General features: G+C 43.2%; 1 protein-coding gene across 2 annotated transcripts in view; it reads right to left on the bottom strand.

Moving 5' to 3' along the window:
- Positions 1–22997, bottom strand: part of LOC117401727 (IQ motif and SEC7 domain-containing protein 2-like) — a 54657-nt gene extending 31660 nt beyond the window's left edge. Inside the window, exons 1-3 of one of the 2 annotated variants that reach the window (XM_059019939.1) lie at positions 21838–22997; positions 19984–20428; positions 14924–14953 (exon numbers count right to left, since the gene is read on the bottom strand). In XM_059019939.1, the coding sequence (XP_058875922.1) occupies positions 14924–14953; positions 19984–20354 (401 nt within the window). In that variant the 5' untranslated portion in view covers positions 20355–20428; positions 21838–22997. The remainder of the gene's footprint in view (positions 1–14923; positions 14954–19983; positions 20429–21837) is intronic. The other variant, XM_059019945.1, reaches the window with a different exon arrangement.
- Positions 22998–25560: the final 2563 nt, after the last annotated feature.

Raw genomic sequence — 25560 nt, 5'->3', positions numbered from 1 at the left:
TTCAATCCCAGCTCAGCCACCGACTCTTTGTGTGTGACCCTGAGTAAGTCACTTCACCTCCTTGTGCTGCGTCCTTCGGATGAGACGTCAAACAAACAAGTTCCTATTTGAAGTGACTCTGCAGCAGCAGTAGCAGTTGTTGATGATGCAGAGTTCACCCCACTAGTCTCTGTAAGACGCTTTGGATAAAAGCATCTGCTAAATGACTCATTAATAATAATAATAATAATAATAATAATAATAATAATAATAATAATAATAATAATAATAATAGTTTCCCAGGTACAGAAAGGCAGGTCAGGGTGTTTAAAAGGACGAAGCGAGGACCGAGGATTCAAGCAGCGGGGACGACACAAACAGGAATATAAAAACAAGCAGGCAGACTTTCAAACCAGGAGAGGAACTCAAAATCACCTGAAGCCTTTCGACAGGTCATTTCAACGCAGAGTTTTAACAGGTGAGGGATTTCAGTGCCTGAGAGAAACGCTGTATAAACATTTCAACAAGTACAGCTGTGGCCAAAAGTTTAGCATCCCCTAGAATTTTAGGACTGCACATTTAGATCTTTTATTTAACACCATGTCATCAAAGAAACTGTAAAATGATACCGTGCAAAAGTCTACTGGAAGCCATAATAGCAGCACAGCAGTATTTCATGTTAGATTTCGAAATGTCACATTGTTTCAATTTGTTTGTCAGTTTTTCCATTAAGTATATGGCAAAAACTACAAAGCGCTGGTGTGGAATTCAATATGTTAACAAGGGAACATTATTCAGCAGCTTTCATTGGACTATGAAGCTGAGGGAGTTCATTCTATAGGGTGGTGGTGCAAAACTTTTGACCAGAGCTGTGGGTTGGCCAAGGTAGGCAGGTTCCAGTTTCTCTACAGAGCAGTTATTAATCAGCAGGTGATTCAGGGAGGCTCCAGACAGGTAGGATGTTTCGGCTGGTAAAGACTCACAAGAGGTATTGAGTTGAGGGCAATCACATTTATCCAGAGATCTCATTGGAGAATCATCCTCCGAAAACATGTTGATTCCTGGAACTGTCTTATAGTCTAGCTGCTATAGTTAGCAATCCCCAAACACTGTGTTCTGACTGCTGTAGTCAGTAGTTTCAGTCAAGCCTTACTTCTGTACACGGGGCAATGCTGGGGCGGGACCACACTGTCAAACCCAGCAGAACTACAGCAGCCCAGCGTATGCAGTTCTAATCTAGTATCTTAATAAATAACGCACGCACGCAAACAATACAAAACAAAACAAAAAGCTGAGCTGAAAGCAATTTAAAAATCAGTCCTGTTCTCTTACATGCAGACATAGAGACAGAACGAGGTCCAACTGGTTTGAACTGGGACACTGTCTGGCAGTCCCAGTTTGGCACACGGCACATAAAAGCAACCTTTTCTCCTTGCAGGTTCTTTCATAGCCAATGGTAAAAACATGCTTCCTGAAAAAGGACCATTTCTTGTTTTGTAGCTGTGAGTACAGCGGTAGAGATTCAGACTGCATGAACTTGCAGGCGAAGCTTTGGCCCGGGTCTCTGACTGGGCTGGGTTTCCATACACACTGCATGCCTTAAACACAGACTAGGAGTGCAGCTTATATTACCTGAATGATGGCATCACTATCCTCATTGCAACTTTGAAGAAGTACTATATAATATAATATACAGACATAAAAACAAATATTGAACCGTGTTTTTTGTCAATATTTGTGCAGAGCTTATTTGCATGTACTACCTTTGCTGTTGCTAAATCGTGCTACTTTACAGGATGTGACTCTCTTTCCAGGACTCGAAACTGACTTTGCTTTCAAACTTGGCAATTCCTTCACCAGCTGAAATTCAAATCTAAAACTCGATTGATCCCTTTGAAAGGGTGATGCGATTTGGTGACTCTGCTCTGCCTGGATCGCTGGGTTTATCTCAGAGAACACTTCTGATGCCTGTGAAATCATTCCAATCCACAGATCAATAATAATAATTAAAGCTCAACTTTTTCGGTGCTTATTTATTTATTTTGTGTATTATTTATTTATTTATTTATTTATTTTGCGGGTACCCAAAATATTGTTGTAATAATAACAAATCAAATTTGTCTTTATTAAAAACATCCTGTTAATTCTGCAAAAACCTTCAGGAGGTGCTGAAACTGAATGTGAACATGTCCCCCAAACACTGAGTGCACAATTCTCCCAACAGTTTACCACGTTAAATCTGCACACTACACAAATCTGCAGTTTTCTCATGCTTTACCAAGTTTTACTATTCAATTACCATAGTTTGCCATGGTTTACCATACAGTATCTCTCTGTGATTTACAATGCTTGCCTATGCTTTATCATGCTTTCGCTATGCTGTATTACACTTTGCTGTGCTTTTACAATGGGACACTTTTATAAGGGTTAGTTTACCCTGTTTTTTTATATATATATATATATATATATATGTTTCACCATACCTCTCTGTGCTTTACTACACTTTGCTATGCTTTTAACTTTTACAAAGGAAGGACTTACAGTAAAGGACTCCTGTGTAACTTGTGAATAGCAAATCAGAAAGGGATACAGTCTTTGGAAATAAATACCAAAAAGTCCAAGCCCTTAATTAATGATTAGATCATAAAAAAGCCTGTTTGCAGACCTAAATGGAAACCCAGCGCCAGGTGAACCCAGGCCAAACCCACTTCCTGCTCCGTATCTGTTAGGATCACGGCAGTATCTGTTAGGATCACGCTACTCAACATGCAGCAACAGGACTCTCCCAAAGTCACTGCTGCTGGTCCCGTGGCGCTTCGGGAAAATGCTTTCAATCCCTTCACCTCCGGGAATAACGTTCCACTTCCCAGCGCTCCGAACAGCCTGCGTTACTCTGGTCCACCTGAATTTCAGAGTCGTCAGTCTGTATAAGATCGGGGTGCAGATTCAGAGATGTCATCACTTGTTACTGTTTGAGTTTGCTTCGCTCAGTTGCAAAAGGTCTTTGAGGCTACGCAGGATTACATGGGTTTGAGTTTCGTGAATCGCAGGCTTTCGTCTTTCTTTCTCTCTCTCTCCCCCCCCCCCCCCCCCACATGAAGTTACAATGGGTGTTCATGCACCTGATGTTTTTGCCCTCGTGCTTTCCCAGCCAGCGCTGCCACAGTCAGTGTGATTCTTGGGTTTTGGGTGGAATTTTGGGTGGAATAAGACAAGGCAGGCGCCTCAAAACACGTCCCTGCCGGCAGTCTGTGCGGTCTGAGCACGGGGGGCTGCAGCAGAACGTCTCATTGGGATGGGCTCTGATATCTGGACGATACTTCAATAGTATATAACTAGTTTAACTGTCTCAGATTGATAAAGTAAACAGCAGCAGCACAGCCAGGCCTGGTTAGTATAGTCTGCAGTATAATCCAGGCTGAGACACTAACCGAGGAGCGGTCTGCTTTGTGTGTACATATTAAAGACTGCGGGGGGCGCTGTTTATGCACCAGCAGGTTTAGACACTGCATAAAGTCTCATTACCCAGCGCTTCAGCTTTGAAGATTTCCTTGAACACCAGTTTTGCCTCGTTGTAGCCCACAGATGTTGGGATTCAACCAAAATGTTACGGCTTAGCATCACTGCAGTCATCAGTCATGTTGCTGTCCGTATTTGAATAGTGCTTTATTACAGCCGCCTATATGTTATTTTAATTTAAGTTTAGTTCCACTCTCCCAGGGTCAGTAGTTTCGTTAGTGGGAGTCCCCTCCCCTCCCCCCCCCATCTTGAGGGTTAGAGGCCAAGGGGGCGTGGCCTCCAGGTTACCTAGAGGAGGGGCTACTGCATTCGGAGGCGGGGCAACAGAACTGATGAGCGAGGTCATCATCTTCATCTTCTCTGAGAGAGAGAGAGAGAGGGGGAAGATAGGGAGAGCAGGAGAGGGGGTGAGAGAGGACGAGGGATAGATAGGGGGGAGAGACAGACAGATACAGGAATGCAGCGTGTGAGAGAATGAGGACGGGGGGGGGGGGGGGGTTCAGGGAGAAATCAAACACTCAAATCTCATTTCTAAGCTGCCTGGCCAAAGCAGAAAGCCTTTCTTCAGGTCTGTTTCAGGGAAAGCAGCAGCAACTATGTATTTTTTTGTATACAACTGCTAAGAAATAAATAATAACAATAATACTAATAACTTGTAAGTGTTTTAGAAGGAGGTGTGACTAGAAAGAACCAATGCAGCTGCATGCAGAATCTGTTATGAAAATTAAATAGAATACAGTGGATAAAAAGCACTGCACACATGCTACAAACATGAGCCATCATAGTGTTTATTAAAATAATATCCAACGCTATTTTTGTCTCAAAACGTTGATTCTGTTCTATTTTTAAACAAGGCCTCAGCACTAACGGGTATCATCTACAAAATTTAATTTAATTTAATTATAAAACATGAAAGAAATCAGCTGCCATTGCAGCTGTGTTACACCAGATGGCAGAATGACCCAGACACAAGCCCTGCTGCTGCTGCAACCAGTCCTGGGGTTCAGAGCTCCCCTCAGAAGTCTATTATTATTATTATTATTATTATTATTATTATTATTATTATTATTATTATTATTATTATTATTATTATTATTATTAATAATATTGAAATGATCAGGAGCCAGGAGTTTGAGCAGGGTTAGAAACTCACTGCTGCACCCAGTCCTGTGGTTCAGAGCTCCCCTCAATGAAGTCTATTATTATTATTATTATTATTATTATTATTATTATTATTATTATTATTATTATTATTATTGAAATGATCAGGAGCCAGGAGTTTGAGCAGGGTTAGAAACTCACACTAGCCCTGCTGCTGCTGCTGCTGCTGCTGCACCCAGTCCTGGGGTTCAGAGCTCCCCTCAATTATATTACATAATAAGCAGCCAGCAGTTTGAGCCATCAGGCCCTTGTTAAATAAAATGTTCCTCCCTCATAGCTTCATGAACAATTCGCAAACCTACACACTCACAAGTGAGGCTTAGTCACACTGTGATGTGAAGTGCGGTGCATTAACTCCGAGCCCATTCACCGGGAAAGAGAGGAAAATTCTCTTCCAGCCGGAAGCCTAACCGCCGTTGATTGGGTGCTCCATTGTAAAGCTGAGGGAAGGACAGCTTTGTGGTTTTGGAAATCGCCACGCTAATGAATGGATGTATTTAATACCTGCCGATATAAATGCCCCCCACTCTCCCACCCCCACAGCTCAGGCTTTGCAGCACGCTCTCACACGCTGCTCAGTTTATAACAGCATTTACTTGTTTCACTGCAGCAAATTATACAGACAGAGTCACAGGTGAAACACATTGTGCTTGCTAAGTGCTGGCGTTCCAGCTGTAACCATGGAAACATGGCTTGTGTGGAGTGGCTGGCTTATGAAAGCGTATGTTCTCTGTCCTTAGTGTTAAGAATCAGATTTAGATTTAAAAAAAAAAATTGGGAAAGCATTTTTGTAAAAGAAATTAATGAACAAATCTGATTACATAACTTCTGGTTATAACTTGACACGAGAGGACTGCATCTCAACAGCAGCATGGTCTTCATTATTCTGCACAGAAAACCTAATCCCCAAACCTGACTTTTGAAGTCACTATCATTTGCTTAAAATGCAGTAATTGAGAACTGCCCAGCTCTGGGTGCAAAAGTTTAGCATCACCTAGAATTGTAGGATTGAGACCTGATAAAAAAAAATAAAAAAAACTATATGAACATAATTTAGATCTTTTATTTAGCATCATGTCATCAAAGAAACTGCAAAATGATATCACCAAAAAAAGTCAACCAGAAGGAAGCCATAATAGTAGCACAGTAGTATTTCATGTTAGATTTTGAAACGTCACATTTTTTGTCAGTTTTTAGTATATGGAAATACTACAAAGCGCTGGTGTGTAATTAAATATGTGAATGTCACATTGTTCAGCAGGTTTCACTCGACTTTATGAAGCAAAATGAGTTTGTTCTATAGATTGATGCAAAACTTTTGGCCAGAGCTTTAATTATTCCGCAAAATATATGAATTAAACACAGCGCACAAGAAGTCGTTCCCTGAGTAATTCTGTTTATTTCAGTGTGTGTAACGAAAGTATTAGTTTAAACCCAAATTAAACAGCTGAATTGCATACACTTAACAAAAAACTGACAGGAATTAAAAAAGACATTTCGAAATCTAACATGAAATATTACTGTACTGCTGTTACGGCTTCCAGTAGTCTCGGGCGATATCATTTTGTAGTTTCTTTTATCACATGATGTTAAATAAAAGATCTAAATTATGTTCATATAGGATTTTTTTTTTTAAATGATGCCTCAATCCTAACATTCTAGATATACATTTAATGTAATTGGTTGATTTCTTATCACTATAAAATATCCCAAACTTGGAAGTAAAGGAATATCATCTTGTCTGCTTCTACAATACAGAATAGGGGTCTTTCATTAAGACACCAGTAAAACCCGGACTGGCTCAAACTGCTGTGGAAGAGGAGTCTATTAACAAACCCTGCCTGAGAAAGGATTTCTGCTTCAGAGAAGGTAGGGTTCAGAATCGAGGGGGTTGCTCATGAAATCAACACACAAACTCTGCTTGTGGTGTCTTATTTTTATTTTCCAGACATCCTTCGATAAGCGATTAAGCAGCGCTCGGCAGGGAGGTTTTGGAAGGCGGACGATGATTTATTCCCATTGAGTCTGCCCAGCTGTGCTCTCAGGAGGGGGTCGGGATCAGACACGGGGAGCACACAGCGAGCATCGTGTGGTTTGCACAGAAAACAGTTACCAACCAAATCCGGGTCTTATCAGCCAGCACTGATTGCTGACGACTTCAGACAGGGGGTAGATTCAATATATATATGTATATATATATATATATATATAGTTGTCTTGGAAACTTTAATGACCAATAAACTGTATTTGATTTATTTAAAACAAAAAAACAAAAAAATTGAAATAACTTATCAAGTTTTGCGAAAAAGGTCAAAAATCTGACTCTGAGGCACACACACACACAGGCACGCAAGTTTCGGCTTCATTTTAGATTGCAGTCATAATACTGAAAAGGCTTTTAGTAAGGGCTGTGGGTGCAACCAAAAATAATAACAATAATAATAATAATAATAATAATAATAATAATAATAATAATAATAATAATAATAATAATAATAATAATAATAATTGCAGACTTTTAACCTTCTATTAATCCAGCTGTGGTTTTACCCTCCAAGGGAAAAAGTCACACCGTCATCTCTTGAATATTCCGGATTTATAAGCAACCCCCCCAATTCTGACACCACATTTAACTAGGCAGCTATATGCAAATATCAAACAGACTGCATATATATATATATATATATATATATATATATATATATATATATATATATATATATATATATACACATATATATACATACACATATATATACATACATATATACATGCTAAGAGAGAGAGAAAGAGAATGAGAGAGAGAAAGAGGGTAAGGATAGGTTGGTTCATAGCGGTCTGACTGGTAGAAAGACACTCATGTCTGGAATTTCAAATGATTCAAATCAAGTCTTCTCTTGATAACTAAAGTCCAATTCCAGATTGCTCGGGGCCCAAACTCGTCCGATTCGAGTTTATATTTGGATGACTCAAGCCCTGGTTGAAACCCGGAGACTCAAGTGACCCTGCCGGTCTCACCCCCACACCCGCCCCCCCCGCCCCCTGCCACGATTAGCACTAATCATGGTGAAAGCTTCTTTAGGGTAAAAGAGGGGAGGGTTAGTGCTAACCAGCCCACAGCCTACAGTCAAATCCTGGAGTTGAAATACTAGACACAAGATGCCAGCCGATCAGAGATGGAGCAGTGACAGGCTTACACAGGGTACAGTGTGACTGGCGGATAGATTGAGTGTGAGAGAGAGAGAGAGAGGATGAAGAGAGATGAGAGAGATGAGTTCGTCAGGGCCGGGTGGCTAACCATTGCCTGCTGTGGGGTCTTGACAGATCAATAGATCAATATGTCAATATACTGACTCAGTGATAGGCAGGCAGGATATTGAGTGCCTGGGTGATAGGCGCTGAGGACTAAAAAGGACGGACAGTGGGACACTGATTGTGATATTAATCGGGGTGGCTTGGTGGACAGACAGAAGGGGGTATTGTATTAGGAGTCTGTGTGAACGGCAGGCAGGCAGTGAGAGAGAATGGAGAGAATGGGCGTCTGAGCTGATCTTTACCTGCACTGTTAGATATAAACATAAAACATAAAAAATACAGTCAAACAGAAGGATACTGGGATATTAACTAAGTGATGGAGAGAGAGAATATGAAGAGGATATTATATTGTCTGGGTAAAAAACAGGGAAAGACAAGTCGATAGCATAGGGGTCTGCTCCACACAGCTGTGGCCAAAAGTTTTGCATCACCTAGAATTTTAAGACTGAGACATAATAAAAATAAATAAATAAACGATAGAAACATAATTTAGATCTTTTATTTGACATTGTGTAACTACAAAATGATATCGCAAAAAAAAAAAAAAAGTCTACCGGAAGCCATAATAGTAGTATTTCACGTTAGATTTCGAAATGTAACATTTTTCAATTTTTTGTCAGTTTTCCTTGAAGTATATGGAAAATTATAAAGCGGTGTGTAATTCAATATGTTAACGTCACGTTATTCAGCAGGTTTCATTCCACTTTGTGAAGCAAACTTAGTTAATTCTAGATAGAGGGTGATGCAAAACAATTGTATATAGAGTCTGGCTGAATGACAGAGAGTCAGTGAGGGATGGGTGGGTGAATGTAGAGTATGGGGCTCTGGTCTTGCCCTTACCTGCCCTGTTATAAATATATATATATATATATATAGAGAGAGAGAGAGAGAGAGAGAGAGAGAGAGAGAGAGAGAGAGAGAGAGACAAACAGAGAAAGATACTGTGTACACGAATATTTCTATCAAGTGGGCTGGGTGAATGACAGAGACAGGCAGCGAGAGGTGGTGAGAGAGGGAGCGAGAGAGGGATGGGTGGGTGGGTGAATGGAGAGTATGGGGCTCTTGTCTTGCCCTTACCTGCCCTGCTCGGAGTGTCTTGCACTGGGGTGAGTGCTGGGCAGTAGGTGGGCGGGCGGCTGGGGCAGGCGCAGACGTGCTGGGCAGCAGTACTGGTGGTGAGACGGGTGGTTGTGGGAGGCTGGCGCTGGGTGATGGAGGCTGAGGGGCTGGTGGTGGCTTTGAGAAGGGTTCGAGAGGTTTAGCGGCAGGCAGGGATGGAGGGAGGCAGTAGTAGCACAACTAGCGGTAGCAGTAGTAGTGGTGGTGGAGGAAGGAGGAGGAGGAGACCTGACAGAGAGATAGAGAGAGAGAGAGAAAGAAAGAGAAAGAGAGAAAGAAAAAGAGAGAGGTAGAGAAAAAAGAGAAAAAAAAAACGTCAAGAAAAAAACGACAACAAGCAGCTTTTACAAAAGCAACTCAAACAAGCAGAAACGGCTGAAAAAGAGACGTGGTAAAAAAAAAAAAACAGGACGAGAAGAACGACAACAAGAGAAAGGGGGAGGGGGAGGGGGGACGGGGGGACGGGGACGGGGGGGTTGTACCGCCAGGATCAGAAACGACAGCAGCAGCCCGGTCCATACACATGTAAAATAAAACAACGACCAGAATAACAACAATGAGGATATGGGCGAGGGCTGGACAGCCAGCGTGCTACAACCACGGCAACAACAACAACGAAAAAAAAAAAAAAGAAAAAAGAATAAAGAGAGAAAGAGAAAAGGGTAGAAAGAAAAGAGAGAGAGGAGAAGGAAGAATGAAGGAGCAGAGGAAGAAAGAAAATGCGGACGGGCAGAGGAGAAAGAGGGAGAGAGGTGAATAAAGGGGATGGAGCGAGAGAGGGAGAAGGCAGCAGGGTGATTAGCAGGGCACTTAGTTCAGTCAATGAGCTTCACAGAACACTGTCCAGAAGTTAAGTTTTGACTGAGTGATGCGAGTTATGGACGGGCATTGAGATTTTCCCCCGCCGTTGCTTCCTTTGCAAGTAATAAGCTACATGAACCGGGCTGCTAAGAAATCTGGAGGGAGAGTGACACTGAAGGGAGGGGAGAGGCAGAGAGGGTGAGTGGAGAAAAGAAATGGGAGAGAGGGATCAAAAGAGGGTAAGAGAGGGTGGGAGAGGGAGATGGTGAGAAGAGGGAAGGAGATAATGAAGGAGTAAATCCATCAAGTAGACAGGAACAGGAAGGGAGGGGTCTAGGGAGGTGAGGGAACCTGAGAGAGAAGGGAGGGAGGGAGGGAGGGTTCAGGTAAAGAGACTATCCACATAAAGGCCAATGCACTGCGGTTTCTGTATCCGAATTTAAAGTACAAAATGACGGCACACATATTAGATTAATAAACATCAAGACATCAAGTCCTGTCATTGGTGGAGGAATAGAAATCAAGGATATCTGGGGGGAAAAAAACTCACGTGCTCAGTGGATTGTGAGTAAACGCACTTTTTAATCCATTTAAAAAAAAAAGTATTAGACGGCTTTGATTGAACAGCTCTTAGAAATATGACATCACGGATTGAATATTCAGAGTGTTTGGTAGAGTACATCACACATGGTACTTTGAAAACATACCACATTCTCTCCTGTGTTACAATATACATCGAAATCACTTTCTAAATCAAAGTTAGAGGAATCAACCGATTAAGGGATCAAATTCCAGTCCTGGACTCTTATCCGATGTACAAAGAACATAGCGTTCAATTCTAAAACACTGTTTTTATATGTTTACCTGTTACTAGCTGTAGCATCATTTTTTATATATATATTTTTTTTAATAAGCAGGTTGACTCTTCTGAAAAGAGACTTCATGTCCTCTAATACAGTGAGAGACTAAATCCACCACGGACTGCATGCTAGAATACACAGCAGGTTGTGGATCACTTATGCCAGATGGTATATGTAACAGGTAAATTATTAAAATGTACCATAATGTAAGGGTATGGTAATGTACCAGAAAATCACCCCAAATGCACCACAGGCTGTAAAATAGAAACTATACAGCGCAATGGATCCCTGATTGTATGCAACATATGGGGACCTTTTTTTAATTTTCCGCTATGCTGTCTTATTCACTTTCAGTAATGAAGCTCTGAGGAACATATTTTCCGCAAGGTCGCAATTACATTCTGCAAGACATACCCATGCAACTCTCTCCTAGCAAACTCCGAGAAGAGCAGAGACAAAAAACGGGTCTCAGAACTGTTGCTGTGTTTTATAGCAAATGCTAAAAAACACAACATCGGAACAACGTAGTCACCGGTGCAGCCCAGAACAGGCCCCTGAAACCATGGCAACTGGAGGAGGTTGGGCCCAGTCCCAGGATGTGTAAAGCACTTCCTGTATCAGGGACAATACTATAAAACCTACAAGACAGCGAGACATGAGACAGTACTCCGACACTGTCCTGTACACGGGGCAATGCTGGGGCAGTTCTAATGTAGTGTCTTATATTGGCATTGCCTGCTGTGTGCTGGGCAGAGCCTCGCTGTGCTGTCCTGTCGTACACACAGGGCACTACTCATAGGACGGCACTATAAAATGCTCACATACACTTACACTTAATGAAAAGACGCCTCTCTCTCTCTCTCTCTCTCTCTCTCTCTCTCTCTCTCTCTCTCTCACGCCCACACCGCTCTCGACATGCACACTTGTGATAAATCACTGTGTTTCCACGGCAACTGTTCTCGGAGAACTCAAGTGTTTGTCCTGATGCCACACCCCCTTTCTGCTGCGGCAGGATCATTAACCCCTTCTTGTACCTCTTATCACTGCTGGGGAGGGACCACACTGTCAAACCCAGCAGAACTACAGCAGCCCAGCGTATGCAGTTCTAATGTAGTGTCTTATACTGGCATTGCCTGCTGTGTGCTGGGCAGAGCCTCGCTGTGTGCTGGGCAGAGCCCCGCTGTGTGCTGGGCAGAGCCCCGCTGTGTGCTGGGCAGAGCCCCGCTGTGCTGTCCTGTACACGGGGCAATGCTGGGGCGCGAACACACTGTCAAACCCAGTAGAACAACGTTGTAAATGTAGTTTTACTGCAACAGAAATGCCCTGCGGTTTGTTTAACAGCCATTCTCAGGCAGCGGCTTTCAATTTGTTGTTTCTTTTTAGAGGGTGTTGCTAGGGGCAACAGTTATAAGATGCTGTTGGTTGCCCTGGTAATTGAAGCAGATTATCCAACTCTTTAACAAGCTAACCCAAGAGTTATTATCAGTAAAAAAAAATCCAAAAATATGCAGATTTATTCTATTTACTACTCACGAAACACACAAACAAGAACGACAAGACGCCATTAAAGAGGAGTGCAAGAGTGCCGACAATAATGACAGAGCTACTGGGCTGCAGCAGTTTAATCTGCAGCATTATATTTTTATATATATATATATATATATATCCTGACATGTATATTTCCCCATGCCTTCCCACATGTTATTACCATAGTGCACCTTGGTTTGATTGTTTTTTTTAATTTACCACACCTCTCTGTGCTTTAGCCTCCGCTGTGCATTATTACATGTTGCTGTGCTTTTACTAAGATGGTTGAGAGCGGTGGAGACACGCTTTATTCAGTCAAAGATTACAGCCCTCAACCTGCAATCCCTTATAAAAGTGTCCCCTAGTAAAAGCTTTTACCATCTCCCCTTATAATCAAGCAGGACACAGCAATGAAACAGTCCCGCATCCAGCGAGGTACGAAAGAAAGACAAGATAACGCCGGCAATGAAAGAAAAGAGACAAAAACGAAGGGTGTGTTAAGTAAGTGAGCGGCTCCGAGCTCACTCAGGTCGCTGATGAAATTCGCTCCGCAGCGCTGAGCTGCTCAGAGGGAGCAGAACTGAGCGTGCCGTTAAGTGGGTTCTTTCACTGAGCGGCTGACTTACTTAACGCGCCCTAAACGCTCAGAAGAATCACATTCCGATTGCTCGCACATCATCTCAACCCTTTTATTTTCTTTATTCATGCAGCAAGTGGTTGTTAATGCATCATGTTAATGCGTCGCATTACGGGACAGCATGTTGCCACTGGTTACCGTTGTGATGTCATAATAAATATCCCGCCTTCTGCGGTTCCATTGCCTATTGAGTTTTATTTAGGTATCTTTTTTATTTTTATTTATTTTGGGATAAAGAAGATACCGCATAGTCCCGTGCTGTGTCCATGTGATTATATCAGTTATACAAGCCCATGTCGTATGTGCTATGGGTTTTCATGGAAAGAGCATTGCGATTTTGACAAAGAACCGTCCCAAAGCTTTCCTTTTCTGAAGCATCTTGAGCACCTAAACAATTAAAACAATTTAAAATTAAAAGTAAACTGTGACGTAGCTGTTTAATATGACCGTCCAGATTTCACTGTCTCAACAAAGCCTTTTCACATCAACACCACCTTACCACAAGCCATTATACAAAAGAAGGCACTGGAGACAGACTGCTTAACTCGTCTAGTTTCACCTCAAAAACACAGATGAAGGCACTAGAGCCCAAACGCTGGTCTGCTTGACTCGGTCTCTTCTAGTTTCAAAAACACAGATGAAGGCACTAGAGCCCAAACGCTGGTCTGCTTGACTCGGTCTCTTCTAGTTTCAATAACACTGATGAAGGCACTAGAGCCCAAACGCTGGTCTGCTTGACTCGGTCTCTTCTAGTTTCAATAACACTGATGAAGGCACTAGAGCCCAAACACTGGTCTGCTTGACTCAGTCTCTTCTAGTTTCAATAACACTGATGAAGGCACTAGAGCCCAAACGCTGGTCTGCTTGACTCGGTCTCTTCTAGTTTCAATAACACTGATGAAGGCACTAGAGCCCAAACGCTGGTCTGCTTGACTCGGTCTCTTCTAGTTTCAATAACACTGATGAAGGCACTAGAGCCCAAACACTGGTCTGCTTGACTCAGTCTCTTCTAGTTTTTCCAATTCCTGTTTCATAAATTCAACATTTCTGTTTCGGTACGCCAAAATATTTTTTTATATACGGTATCTTGATCTCCGAATACAGACTAGAATACAGACTGGCATTCTCACAAGTCTTATACCATTAGAGTTAACTAATATTACATTCATATTAACAGTGATTAGTCTTGTACTGTAAGATACAGACAAATTAGGTTAACTGGCAGTAACAAGTTGTACAGTATTACAGACAGAACAGTAGTTTCATACCGTAAAAGACAGCATTACTGAAAAGATCAATGTGCTGAACATACAGCATCAGCCTACATTGTTCAGCAGACAGCAGTCTTATACATTATAAATGGGGACAGGAGTCAAATGGACAGAATCATTTCAATAATCCATCATATGGGCAAGTTACAAGTCAGCTGACAAAAGATATTAATTGGCTCCGTCTTCAGCCAAAACTTCTTTTTTTTGTTCTTTCAAACTTTTCAGACTGGTGCAGTGCTCTCCTGTGTGTTCTGTAGTCTAGTTTCAGGACACACATTTACCGCAGAGAAGGTGGCAGCGGCTGCACGAGTCAGTAATGCTATGCTCTTCACTGTTTTAAATGGACTGTGAGGTTCAGTTTGTGAGGTGAGGAGGGGTGGGTGGTTAACACATAGAACAGCCACGCAGGTCAGAATTGGCGTCAGAGGGAGGGGGAAGTTCAATCCCAGGAACAGCCAGCAGGGAGATCTGCTGTTTCCATAGAGATCGACCCCCTTTATATCTCAGCGTTGCATAAGTTAGATTCAATTGACTCGGTTTTGTTAAACATTAATCCGCTTGCTACAAGTTTGGTATCGCAATAAAATATTAAAAAGACAGCATTTTTGATTTTTTTTTTTTTTTAATTGATCAGGTTTCACTGACCCCCTCTCCGGTCCGGTAACAGACTGAACCTCGCAATGGTCCAGCTAGAATGAAAAGCGAGTGAGAGAAAATAAACGAGTGTTACAGACCTTCCCTGCTTCGAAGAGTCCCCGTCAGACCTGAAAGAAAAAGACAAAGAAAGAAAAAAAAAAACACAGGTTAGAAAATTCATTACCGCAGGTTTTTTACACTGTCAAACCCAGCAGAACTTCAGCAGCCCAGCGTATGCAGTTCTAATGTAGCGTCTTACACTGGCATTGCCTGCTGTGTGCTGGGCAGAGCCTCGCTGTGCTGTCCTTTACACAGGGCAATGCTGGGGCGGGACCACACTGTCAAACTTGGTAACGCTAGGAAACCCATTAATCTGTTATAAAAGTGTACCACTGTTTACAAAAGCGTTTATATTCACTCCACTGTGGACTCAATAGACTTAACGTAGTTCATTTGTACAGTATGCTGCTCCACGCTTGAGAGTTTACTGAGGCTTTCACCAAGCTTGTCTGTACATTGGTTTGCTCTCATTTGAAATGGGAGTGAGTATGGGGACAGATCAAAAGAGAGAGAAAGTGTGAGAGAGAGAGAAAGAAATAAAAAAGAGAGAGTGTTTAGATCCAATTACAGCGTCAACACTGACTCATCTCTGCAGCAGAAAAAATGAATTGACAGCATCTAATACTAGAGGACCACTTAGGCTTAACCCACTGTACATGCAGAGGCGATGGAGAATGTTGTAAAACAACTGACACACAGAGCTATACTGTTTGTCAAACTGAGAAGGATTGTGATCAGCACTCTCTGTCTGACTGTCTGCCTGCAGCTTGAATGAAATCGAACTATGGAAGCGTATTGCAAACTATACTATTAAAATAACACTGCAGCTTAACAGGGGTCCGAAAAAAACAGCGTTCGGCGTCCCCCCGTCCCCCCCCCCGCCCAACCCCCGCCCCCCCTCCCCCCCACGTGTTGCTGCAACTGCTTAAATAACGGACCTGTCATTTTCATTGTTAACATCCACATAAGTCTGTTTCAAAGCTCTTTAAAATGTCCGCTCTAGTGCACTGCAAGAAGAGTGATTAAAAAAAAAAACATAACAACAAGTGCTAACATGAAATACCGTGCCACTATTACGGCTTCCGGTGGTGGACTTTATCGTAGCGATATTTGCCAAGACAGAGAGACATTGGCAGGCAGTGATCCATACGAAGAGGGTGCCCCCTAAAAAGATGAACAACTCAAGCAAACAGCACAGGGTTGTTTAAACCACACTCCCCCTCTCTCACTGTGAGTGCTGCTTAGCCCTCCTCCCTGTCAGTGACGTGCCAACCCCTGCCTGTCAAGAGCTGCCTGAGCAGGTGTGAGTGTGGGGGAGGCAGTGGATTCACACAGACACTGCCATCTGCTGAAACTGTGCGGGAGAGAGAGAGAGAGAGAGGAGAGAGAGAGAGAGAGAGAGAGAGAGAGAGAGAGAGAGAGAGAGTGGGGAAAGAGGGAGTGGAGAGAGAGACAGAGAAAAAGGGTAGAAATAGAGGGACAGAATGGAAGGGAGAGGGAGAAAAGAGAGAGCGAGAGAAGAGAGGGAGGAGAAAGTAGGAGACAGTCCAAAGAATGTAGAGAGTTAGGGAGGGAGAAAGCAGAAGTGACAGAAATAGAGAGGAAGAGAGAAAGAGAGAAAGGAAGAGAGTGTGTGAGACAGAGGAAGGAAGAGAGAAGGCAAAGGGTCACAAAAAAGAGGGAAGGGGTAGAGAGAGAAGAGGGAGTGAGAGGAGAAAGAGATGGCAGGCAGAGAAAGGGAGAGGAAAGAGGGAGGGAGGGAGAAAGACATGGAGAGAAAGAGGTTGAGGGAATAAAATAAAACAAATCAAGAAAATAAAGCTTGTTGAATATGAAGCTCGTTACAGAAGGCACAGCTACCCTGTCACAGTCTGATCAGATGGGTTATTATATAAACTCCTGCCTCCCCCTGGGCTTGCTCCTCTCTCTCACACATTCTCACACAGCCAAGCAGCCTTTCACACCCCCTGACCCAGACAACACACCCCACGGCACAGCCGGGAGCTGGGAGCAGAAGAGGCCAGGTGTGGGAGTGTGGGAGGGAAGGAGAGAGGGCTGCAAGCAGACTTAAGGCTTCCAGCTCTGGCCAAATGATGGAAGCCATAATAATAGTTCAGTAGCATTTCACGTTAGATTTCGAAATGTCACATTTTTCAATTGTTGTCAGTATAGAGGGAAAAACTATAAAGTGGTGTGCAATTCAATATGTTAATGTCACATTATTCAGCAGGTTTCATTCCACTTTATGAAGCACTTTTTAGTTCATTCTATAGGATGATGCTTTTGGCCACAGCTGCATGCGATCTGGAAGAGAGCTAAACTGTACCCCTGTGAGTTACTTTTAAAGTGCGTTAGCTTTGAGCGATCCGTCAAATAGCCAAAATCTCCATTAATGAAGCAAACCACATTGCATGTTTTATTTTCTGTAACAGCGTGACATAATGGAGCAAAACGAAACAGGTTTAATGCAAAAAGAATACCGATCTAAACTTCAGAAATGCTTGATACTTTAGTCCTTTCTAAACGCTCAGCACTATTGAGGGTTTTAGGGTTATGGGTGGAATTAGCCTTTGGAAAATCGGGAAAGTGAGATTCACTTATCATGTTTTGGGCACTTACTGAATGTGCCAAATTCAGAAAAACAAACTCCAGTGATCCCTCGGTAGAACAGAACGGTAGACGCTTTTCACCTTGCACTGTGAAAGGAAGGAAAGCCAGTTGGATATTTTGCTCTGTGGGCAAAAATCTCCCCTCCGGCTGTGACTCCCTGCTTTGGAATATGGCACCCAGCTATTCCCTTGCAATTGTCAGATATCATAATTATTACCTCCCCTGGGGCTGCTTAGAAATGATCGGAAATCGTGCAAACACTTCCCAGATAAACCCTAATTAAAGCTCTCTTTTCCAGCCCCTGTGTATTACAGGAACGCAGTGGCGTTTAGCGGGCTAATTAGATTAAAAACTCCACTGACAAGACGGCGGCCGCGGGAGATTTGACATCAAAGACCGAAGCTGCGCGGGTCCTGGAGGCGACCCACACTGTTTACAGAGCATCTCTTATTTACAACCACAGCCTGGAGAGGAACTAGCAAAGAGCCCATAAGAACGCCAGGTGATGCAGGCTGACAGACAATACGTAATTCCTGGGTACTTTTACGAGGCACAGAAAGAAAAATACAGACTTGAGCGAACTGGGGTTTTTTTTACTAAGAAATGCAGCTAATTCTGTCTCTCTCTCTCTCTCTCTCTCTCTCTCTCTCCAGATCAACCACGCTCTTCTCACCCACACACACAATCTCTTTCTCTCTCTCATATCAGCAGGATCTCACCTACACAAAACGCACTGCCTCCTTGCAGGCTCATGCAGGCTGGAGCACTCGTGCAAATTGAGATCTTTCAGGTCCCATTATGAGAGGTCAAAGACACCCACTGACACACACAAAGAAACACAGATACACCCACACACACACACCCACACACTGACACACACACAGAGAAATACAGATACGCACACACACACCCCACACTTACACACACACAGAAATACAGATGCTCGTACACACACACTGGCACACACACAAAGAAATACAGATACGTGCACACACACACTGACACACACAAAGATATACAGATACGCGCGCACACGCACACCCGCACACTGACACACACACAGAAATACAGATACGCGCGCACACACACTGACACACACAAAGATATACAGATACGCGCGCACACGCACACCCGCACACTGACACACACACAGAAATACAGATACGCGCGCACACACACACACACACTGAAATACAGATGTGCGCACACACCCACACACACTGACACACACACAGAAACACAGATGTGCGCACACACCCACCCACACACTGACAGTCAGATACACGCACTAACATACTGACACAAACCCACACCCACACCCACACACTGACAGTCACATAAACGTCTGCATTCAAAACCAACGTTTGCAGTATACAGACACGGCCCCCAGTCAGCATAACACACACTTCTTACCAATTGCCATCATTGTGAGGAGTCCTCATGATGTAAGATGCACACACGCACGCACGCACGCACACACACACATGTTCCACTGATTTGTCATTGCTGCTGAGTACGTCGAAGTGGGGTTAGGTGGTCACGTCATGCTGCAAAAAAAGGGTTTGGATTTGAATGCCAGTAACGCTTCCCTTTATTATTATTTTTGTTATTATTTGGTCATTTTAGCAGACGCTTTTATCCAAAGCAACTTACAGAGACTAGGGGGTGAACTCTGCATCATCAACAACTGCTGCTGCTGCTGCAGAGTCACTTCTAATAGGAGCTCGTTTGTTTTACGTCTCATCTGAACAAGTTGTATTGTGTGCTCCGCAATAGCATTCTCCCAGCCCTTTCTCTCTCGCTGTAAGAAAGCAAATAGCGCAGTCTTGTAACTGTGGCTCCTGGATACAGTGTTGTAAGAGGGAGCCCTGTACTGAGTTCTTGGCATATATTCATAGATTTTTTTTTTTTTCACTAACTGGCCTGCAGCTTGCTTTGTGCTTGAACCTTAAGTGCCACGCTGGCCAATATTTCAGCATCATCACCCTGTAGAATTAGCAAATTCTGCATCATAAAGTCGAATGAAACCTGATGAATAACAACAGCAAACATGATCAAATGTTAAGGGAAATGTAAAAAAAATAAAATAAACATATATTAAAAGTGTCTTGCTGTTTAATAAATAGCAGATCCACAAGTGACTGAGGATGGCCTACTAACCCACCATGTGAACACGACCTCCAAAGACCATACAGGCATTCGGTACTATTAATTAAAGCGGCACTTTGGGATGAAGGAGGTTGATTATGACGTCAGACGCGTGATAAATCTTGCTGCCTTATCACATACAATGTATCAGCGCTTGTGCTAGATCAATTAAAAATGTGTAGCCCATAATCTGTTATTCTTTGCATCACCTAATAATTAATCATCCTAGTAGGCGGGGGTGCTTCTTTTTAATTAAGGGGGGGGGGGTAATTAATCTAACCTAATCAATATTACCAGCAAACGATTACAATTTCTTTATCAAAACAGCGGCTGGACTCACTGTCTCTGGAGAGTGGTGGCTGGGCTGGTGCTTGAGCTGTCCCCTCTGTCCCCTCTTTCTCCAGCCCCGGGACTGGAGCTGCGAGACACCCCCCTGATCAGGCGGGCTTGCCCCCGGCGGTCCCTCTGAGGCACGGGCGGAGGGTTCTGGGTCACGTTGCGGCTGTGGTGCTGGTGCTGGTGCTGGTTCTGCCGGTCCAGCCTCAGGTCCTTGTTCTCCTGACTGAGCCTCTCCAGCTGCCCTTCCAGCTCCTCGATCCTGCGCCGCTGCGTCTCCAGCAGTTTCTGCTGGTTCTCGATGATGTTGTTCAGCTCCAGGAGGTACTCCACGGCCCTGTTGGGGTTCTCGGGACTCCCCTGTGTCCCCTCCATCGTTCCCGCGCCTCTGGCAGAGGCCGGTCCGTCACCCCAGGGTGGTGGGATTTTTGGGGAGAGAAGCTGAGCAGCTTTCGAAGAAAAAAAAAAAAAAAAAAACAGACGACTCGGTTTCTTACAGCTGGTAAAAAGTCACCCCCAGCGTGGAAAAATCCGGCTGGGGGGGAGGGGGGAGGGGAGGTGGGAGAAAGAATCACAGAGCTTCGAATGCAGCAGCCACAGTACTTCTGATTCTAAAAACAGGGGTGACACGCAGATTATTATTAAGAGCTTGATAAGAGTCAAACCGATACTGTCGACGAGAGAAGCAACACAGCTTTGAACGCAGCTCACAGAGTCACCCCTGCGCTGTGGGCTTCAGAGGAGAGGCGAATTGAGCTATAGAAGCGTGTGGCTCCTATACAGGCAGCCCGGCGTGTTCAAAACGGAGAGGAGACAGGCTATGTCTTCCTATAGCTCGTATACAGTCCGCCCAAGGTTGCAAAACTGGAAGGAGAGGCAATGCAGTTTTTGAACACAGCTCGCCCCCCCCCCCCTCCCACCCTCAAGCACTGTAGGGATTCAGGAGATTGGCTGTAGAGCTGAGACAGACAATTAAATCGTCTCTTTTCTTACTCGTGTATCTACGAACTGAGGGGAGCAGCAGTACGGCTTCGAGTCTACAGCTTACAGAATCTGTCAAACACTGCAGGATTTTAGAGGAGATGCGCTGCTCAGTCACAAATGCAGCTTCTTGTGGAGCAAACGGTCATCCGGTGCTGCAGAATTCGCAGGGGGAGCCTACTGCAGAACTCCCATGGGTAACACACAGTCAGCGGCTAGCGGAGTGACTTTTCCAGCTTTCTGTACGGTTCGGACAGGCGACAGTGCAGCCTGCAGCTTTCTGCGCTTCATCCAACAGTCAGTCCCCAGTACTGTGTGCCATACAGCTCTCAATGCAGCTTATACAGACGCTATGCACTACAGTTCACTCAGTCCTGTAGGGTTGAGGGAGGAGAGGGCAGGCTGCAGCGCCTTCAGCTCCGCTTAGGGGGCTGACAGTGTAATAGTGCCACTGCAGAGCTCAGTGAAAGAGGCAGCCCAGCTCCAAATACTGCCATGAAACTCTCCTGCTGGCTCTATAGCTTAGTGTACAGTTTTGAAGGTCGCCTGTGTGTGATACTGTGACCGCGTTTACAGCAATGCAGGTTTGCAAAGGGAGTAAGATATTAAACTATTCTTTAGTAAACTATTTTAAACTAAACTGCTTGACTACAGTACACGAGATTCTATGGCTGGCTTAAGGCTGAAATGGAGCTGCTTTCTTGCCTGCTTCGTCAGAGCCAGGCTTATGCTGTAATGATCCTCCCTTACATACTCTAAGAATATTTTTTTTTTTTTTTTTTTTTTTTTTGTTATCCTGCTTCCTTGGTTGCTTGTTTGTCTGGCTGGAAAGCCGGGTTCCTGCTAAAAAAAAAATAATCGATTCTCTCTTACTTACACGACTTCGAATTTTTGGGTGCCTGCCTGTGCCAGATGTATCTTCTGCCTGTTCAGTTGATCTGCTGTGTGTGAAAGACTCTCCACTCTTACTAGTGCAATGCTGGTTAGAGCTGAATTTCTTTGCTGGAGTTCTGCGGCTGGCGTGGCTGATGTAAAGCCCTAAGCCTGTAAAGATCGTCCCATACCTACTCAAAACCTGCTATAACACTTTCTGAAGTCCGGTCCAACACAAAGCCTTGTGCTTGCTGCCCTGGTTCTCGCCTGCACGCTTGCTTGCTTTCTTTCCCTGCTTGCTGGGCTGGTGTGTGAAACCCACGCTTATGCAATGAAGATGCGCTCCCTCTCTTGTACAGCGCTGGTTGGAGGCCGTGAGGATTGTTGCTGCCTGTCTTGATGTGGAGCCAGATTTTCCTGCAATTGCTGTTTTGTGATATCCGCTGCTTTGTCGGTACACACCGTATATATATATTTTCCTTTTTTTTTAATTGATGATTCCGTTAATCAACCAGCCTATGAAATGATATTGTTTTATCTTGATTATTATTATTATTATTATTATTATTATTATTATTATTATTATTATTATTATTATTATTGATATCGGTGTTTAGTATCCTGTACTAGTTTAGCAGTAGGTATTCTATTCTGTGTTTTATGCTCCTTTTTCGGGTTTTCTTCCCTTCTCGTGTCTCCCCGTTGATGCCTTCACTGCCTTCTCAATAGCGAAATCAAAATCCCCACAGAAGGGACGAGCTGCGATCGTTTTCAGTCCCTGGTCCCGTTTCTGCTGGAGTGCAACAAGCCGCCTTCTCATTACATGTTTCCTTCTGCCGTCCACCTCCGCCATTCTGCTCAACGGTAAATGCTAAATGCGTTTTTTGTCGTTCACTGGTCCCTTCTCTGCTAGAAAAGAGAGAGAGAGAGAGAGATCTGGTGGAGAGCGAAGGAGGAAAGCAGCTTAAGTGTGTGTGTGCGTGTATGTGTGTGTGAGAGAGAGAGAGAGAGAGAGAGACCGGCAAAGGTTATGAAACTGCGTCCCTGCGTCCTCCATTTCGGATCCCATGGTTCATCGTTTAGCTGGCTGTTCTGTCTCCACGTTGGAGCCACAATGTCTTCAGTTTCATAACTTTCTCTGCTATTTTTTACTGCAGCATCGGCAATGCAGACAGACTCGTAACACACAGGCACACTCCCACCCCCCGGCCAGCATCGCATTAGCATTATTAGTACAGTCAAGGCGCTTCAGCGTTAACGCTGCGTGCTGTGTGATCATGTAACCATCATGGCATGTGATTTTGAATAGAAACCAAAAAAGGAAACCGTTCATTTTGGTTGAAACATTATTAAACTAAAAAGCTGATTTGTTGAGCAATGTAATACAGCACAACAAAATAATATGTCAGAAATGTAATAAAATACAGGCCCGTATCGGTTTCTCGTGTTCAGGATATGTCATATATATTCTAATGTATTTCCCTTTATTTCAGTCACTGGTTCCCTCGTTATATTTTCACTGTAAGAATGCTACATATACGATAGAGAGAGATAGTTATTGGTATTTAAAACGAGCTCGCTGTGAATAAGTGTGTGAGACGAGAGAGCACAGCGATGTGGGTCGTATAATCTTAGCGAGGCGATGAAGAACTAAAAAAAAAAAAACAGGGGCGGAAAGGAAGGGACTTATAATAAATCAACGAGATTAAAATTAGCCTGTCACTCGTGATGCGCTTTGGCAGGGTAGTCGGGAGAGTAATTAGAGAGATGGAGAGAAAAAAAGAGAGAGAGATGTCCCTTATACTCTACCCCTAACTAACCCTGTGCAATTTTCTCTCAAGTAAAAAGTACAGTGCCAAAAATAAATAAATAAATAAAATAACGATGGAAACACATTTTAACATAAACAAATGTGAAATATGTATATTTTAACTGTATTTTAAATTATTTTAAACACTAACAGTCAGTTTTATATAAATAATACAATTAACACGCCGTAATCTACTCACTGTTCTTCTTCAGTCATTTCCAAAGTCATTGTGGCCCGCAAACGTTGTGTACCATGGTTTTGTTTTCGTTTTATATATATATATATATAATACGTTGAGAAATGTCATAATTATAAATAATATATTAATTATAATTCTCAACAGACAGACTTAGACAGCAGCTTCAGCGCATTTTTCGCAGCTCGAGCCGATCCGCGGGTGTGACAGTGCTCACGCGCTATGGAATTTCGAACGTTGAATTTAAAATTCAACCGCCCGTTTTAAAATATTGAATTAATGAGATATTATTATTACAGGTATATATATATAATAACAGTGGCATGTGTGTATGTGTACATATATCTATATGTAATGTATGTGCGTTTGCATGTCTGTACGTAACATAGTACATATAGCTAAGTCTCCTATAGAGACAATCCCATGGATATGTATCATTATTAAACACATATATATTAATGATAATAATATTTATTATTATTATTATATAAACCCCCAAATCAAACATTCAAATGTGAAACACAACGAAAACTAAAAAAATTAAAATAAGTAGTTGGAATATCCAGGGCCTGTGTTCCTCAACTTTTGTAACAAACAGCACAGACCCTGACTTTGCAAATGGTGTAAATAATTCAGAAATAATCATTCTCCACGAAACATGGACTCGTGGAGACGTGTCTACACACTGTCCTAGCGGTTATAGGGAGCTGATAGTGCCCTCCCTGGGGAAAAAAACACATTAAACGTGGCAGAGATTCAGGGGGCAACTCGCAAACTATGTCCTCCCAGTTGAGAGAGGGCAGACACACACTGGGATCCAAATAAAAAAGAGAAATTATAAACACCAATCTGAACATTTATCTGGGTCTGTACACCGGTAAAGACAGGACCAAGGCGGGACTCTAAGGGTAGATTCACTTATAACTCAGTGTTAGGTAGTAGTGTGGTAGACTATGCCATCACAGACATGGACCCAGAATGTATAAATGCATTTATGTCAGACCACAGCCAAAAAACACTGAACACATCCATCAAAAAAATATTTGCCTGCTTTATAGATTTGAAAAAGGCATTTGATTCAATTCACTGGGATCCTTTAAGACTTGACAGAGTTCTGAGATGCTCAGAACCGGACGAGCTCCGAGGGGCCGAATGGACTCCTCTCGCTCGTGAATTTTCATATGGGGTTATGTGTGTTGTAATTAAAGCACAGTTAAGGTAACGAACCAGCCCCTTCTCAAAGTTTACTGCTTTGGTAAAAGCACAGCACAGTGTAGTAAAGCACAGAGGAGCGAATGTCATTTTAGTAAAAACATTTTTAGATGGCATAATGTTGAAAATGAAAAAATATATCATCATCTCGATCTGTCGACCCTCACTGGTTTCCCTCTGGTTTGTTTTTTTGTTTTTTTGTTTCCTGTGATAATAATCGTCTCTCTCTCTCTCTCTCTCTCTCTCTCGCATTCTCCCATTGAAACGACCTTTTCAAACTGTAATTAACAGGAGCAATTAGCAACATGCGCACACACGCTCAAATTACTGGGTCTGTCAAAGAGACGAGTGAAACTGCAAAACCCACTGTGGCTTCACACAGCCCGGAGCCGTACCTGAGAGAGAGAGAGAGAGAGAGAGAGAGAGAGAGAGAGAGAGAGAGAGAGATGGAGAGAATGTGTGTGTGAGAGAAAGTGTGAGAGAGAGAGAGAGAGAGAGAAATACTAAAA

This window comes from Acipenser ruthenus, unplaced genomic scaffold (assembly GCF_902713425.1).
Source record: "Acipenser ruthenus unplaced genomic scaffold, fAciRut3.2 maternal haplotype, whole genome shotgun sequence".
Classification (NCBI taxonomy): Eukaryota; Metazoa; Chordata; class Actinopteri; order Acipenseriformes; family Acipenseridae; genus Acipenser; species Acipenser ruthenus.
The sequence above is the reverse complement of the archived record's forward strand: the minus strand, read 5'-3'. Positions and strand labels throughout refer to the sequence as shown.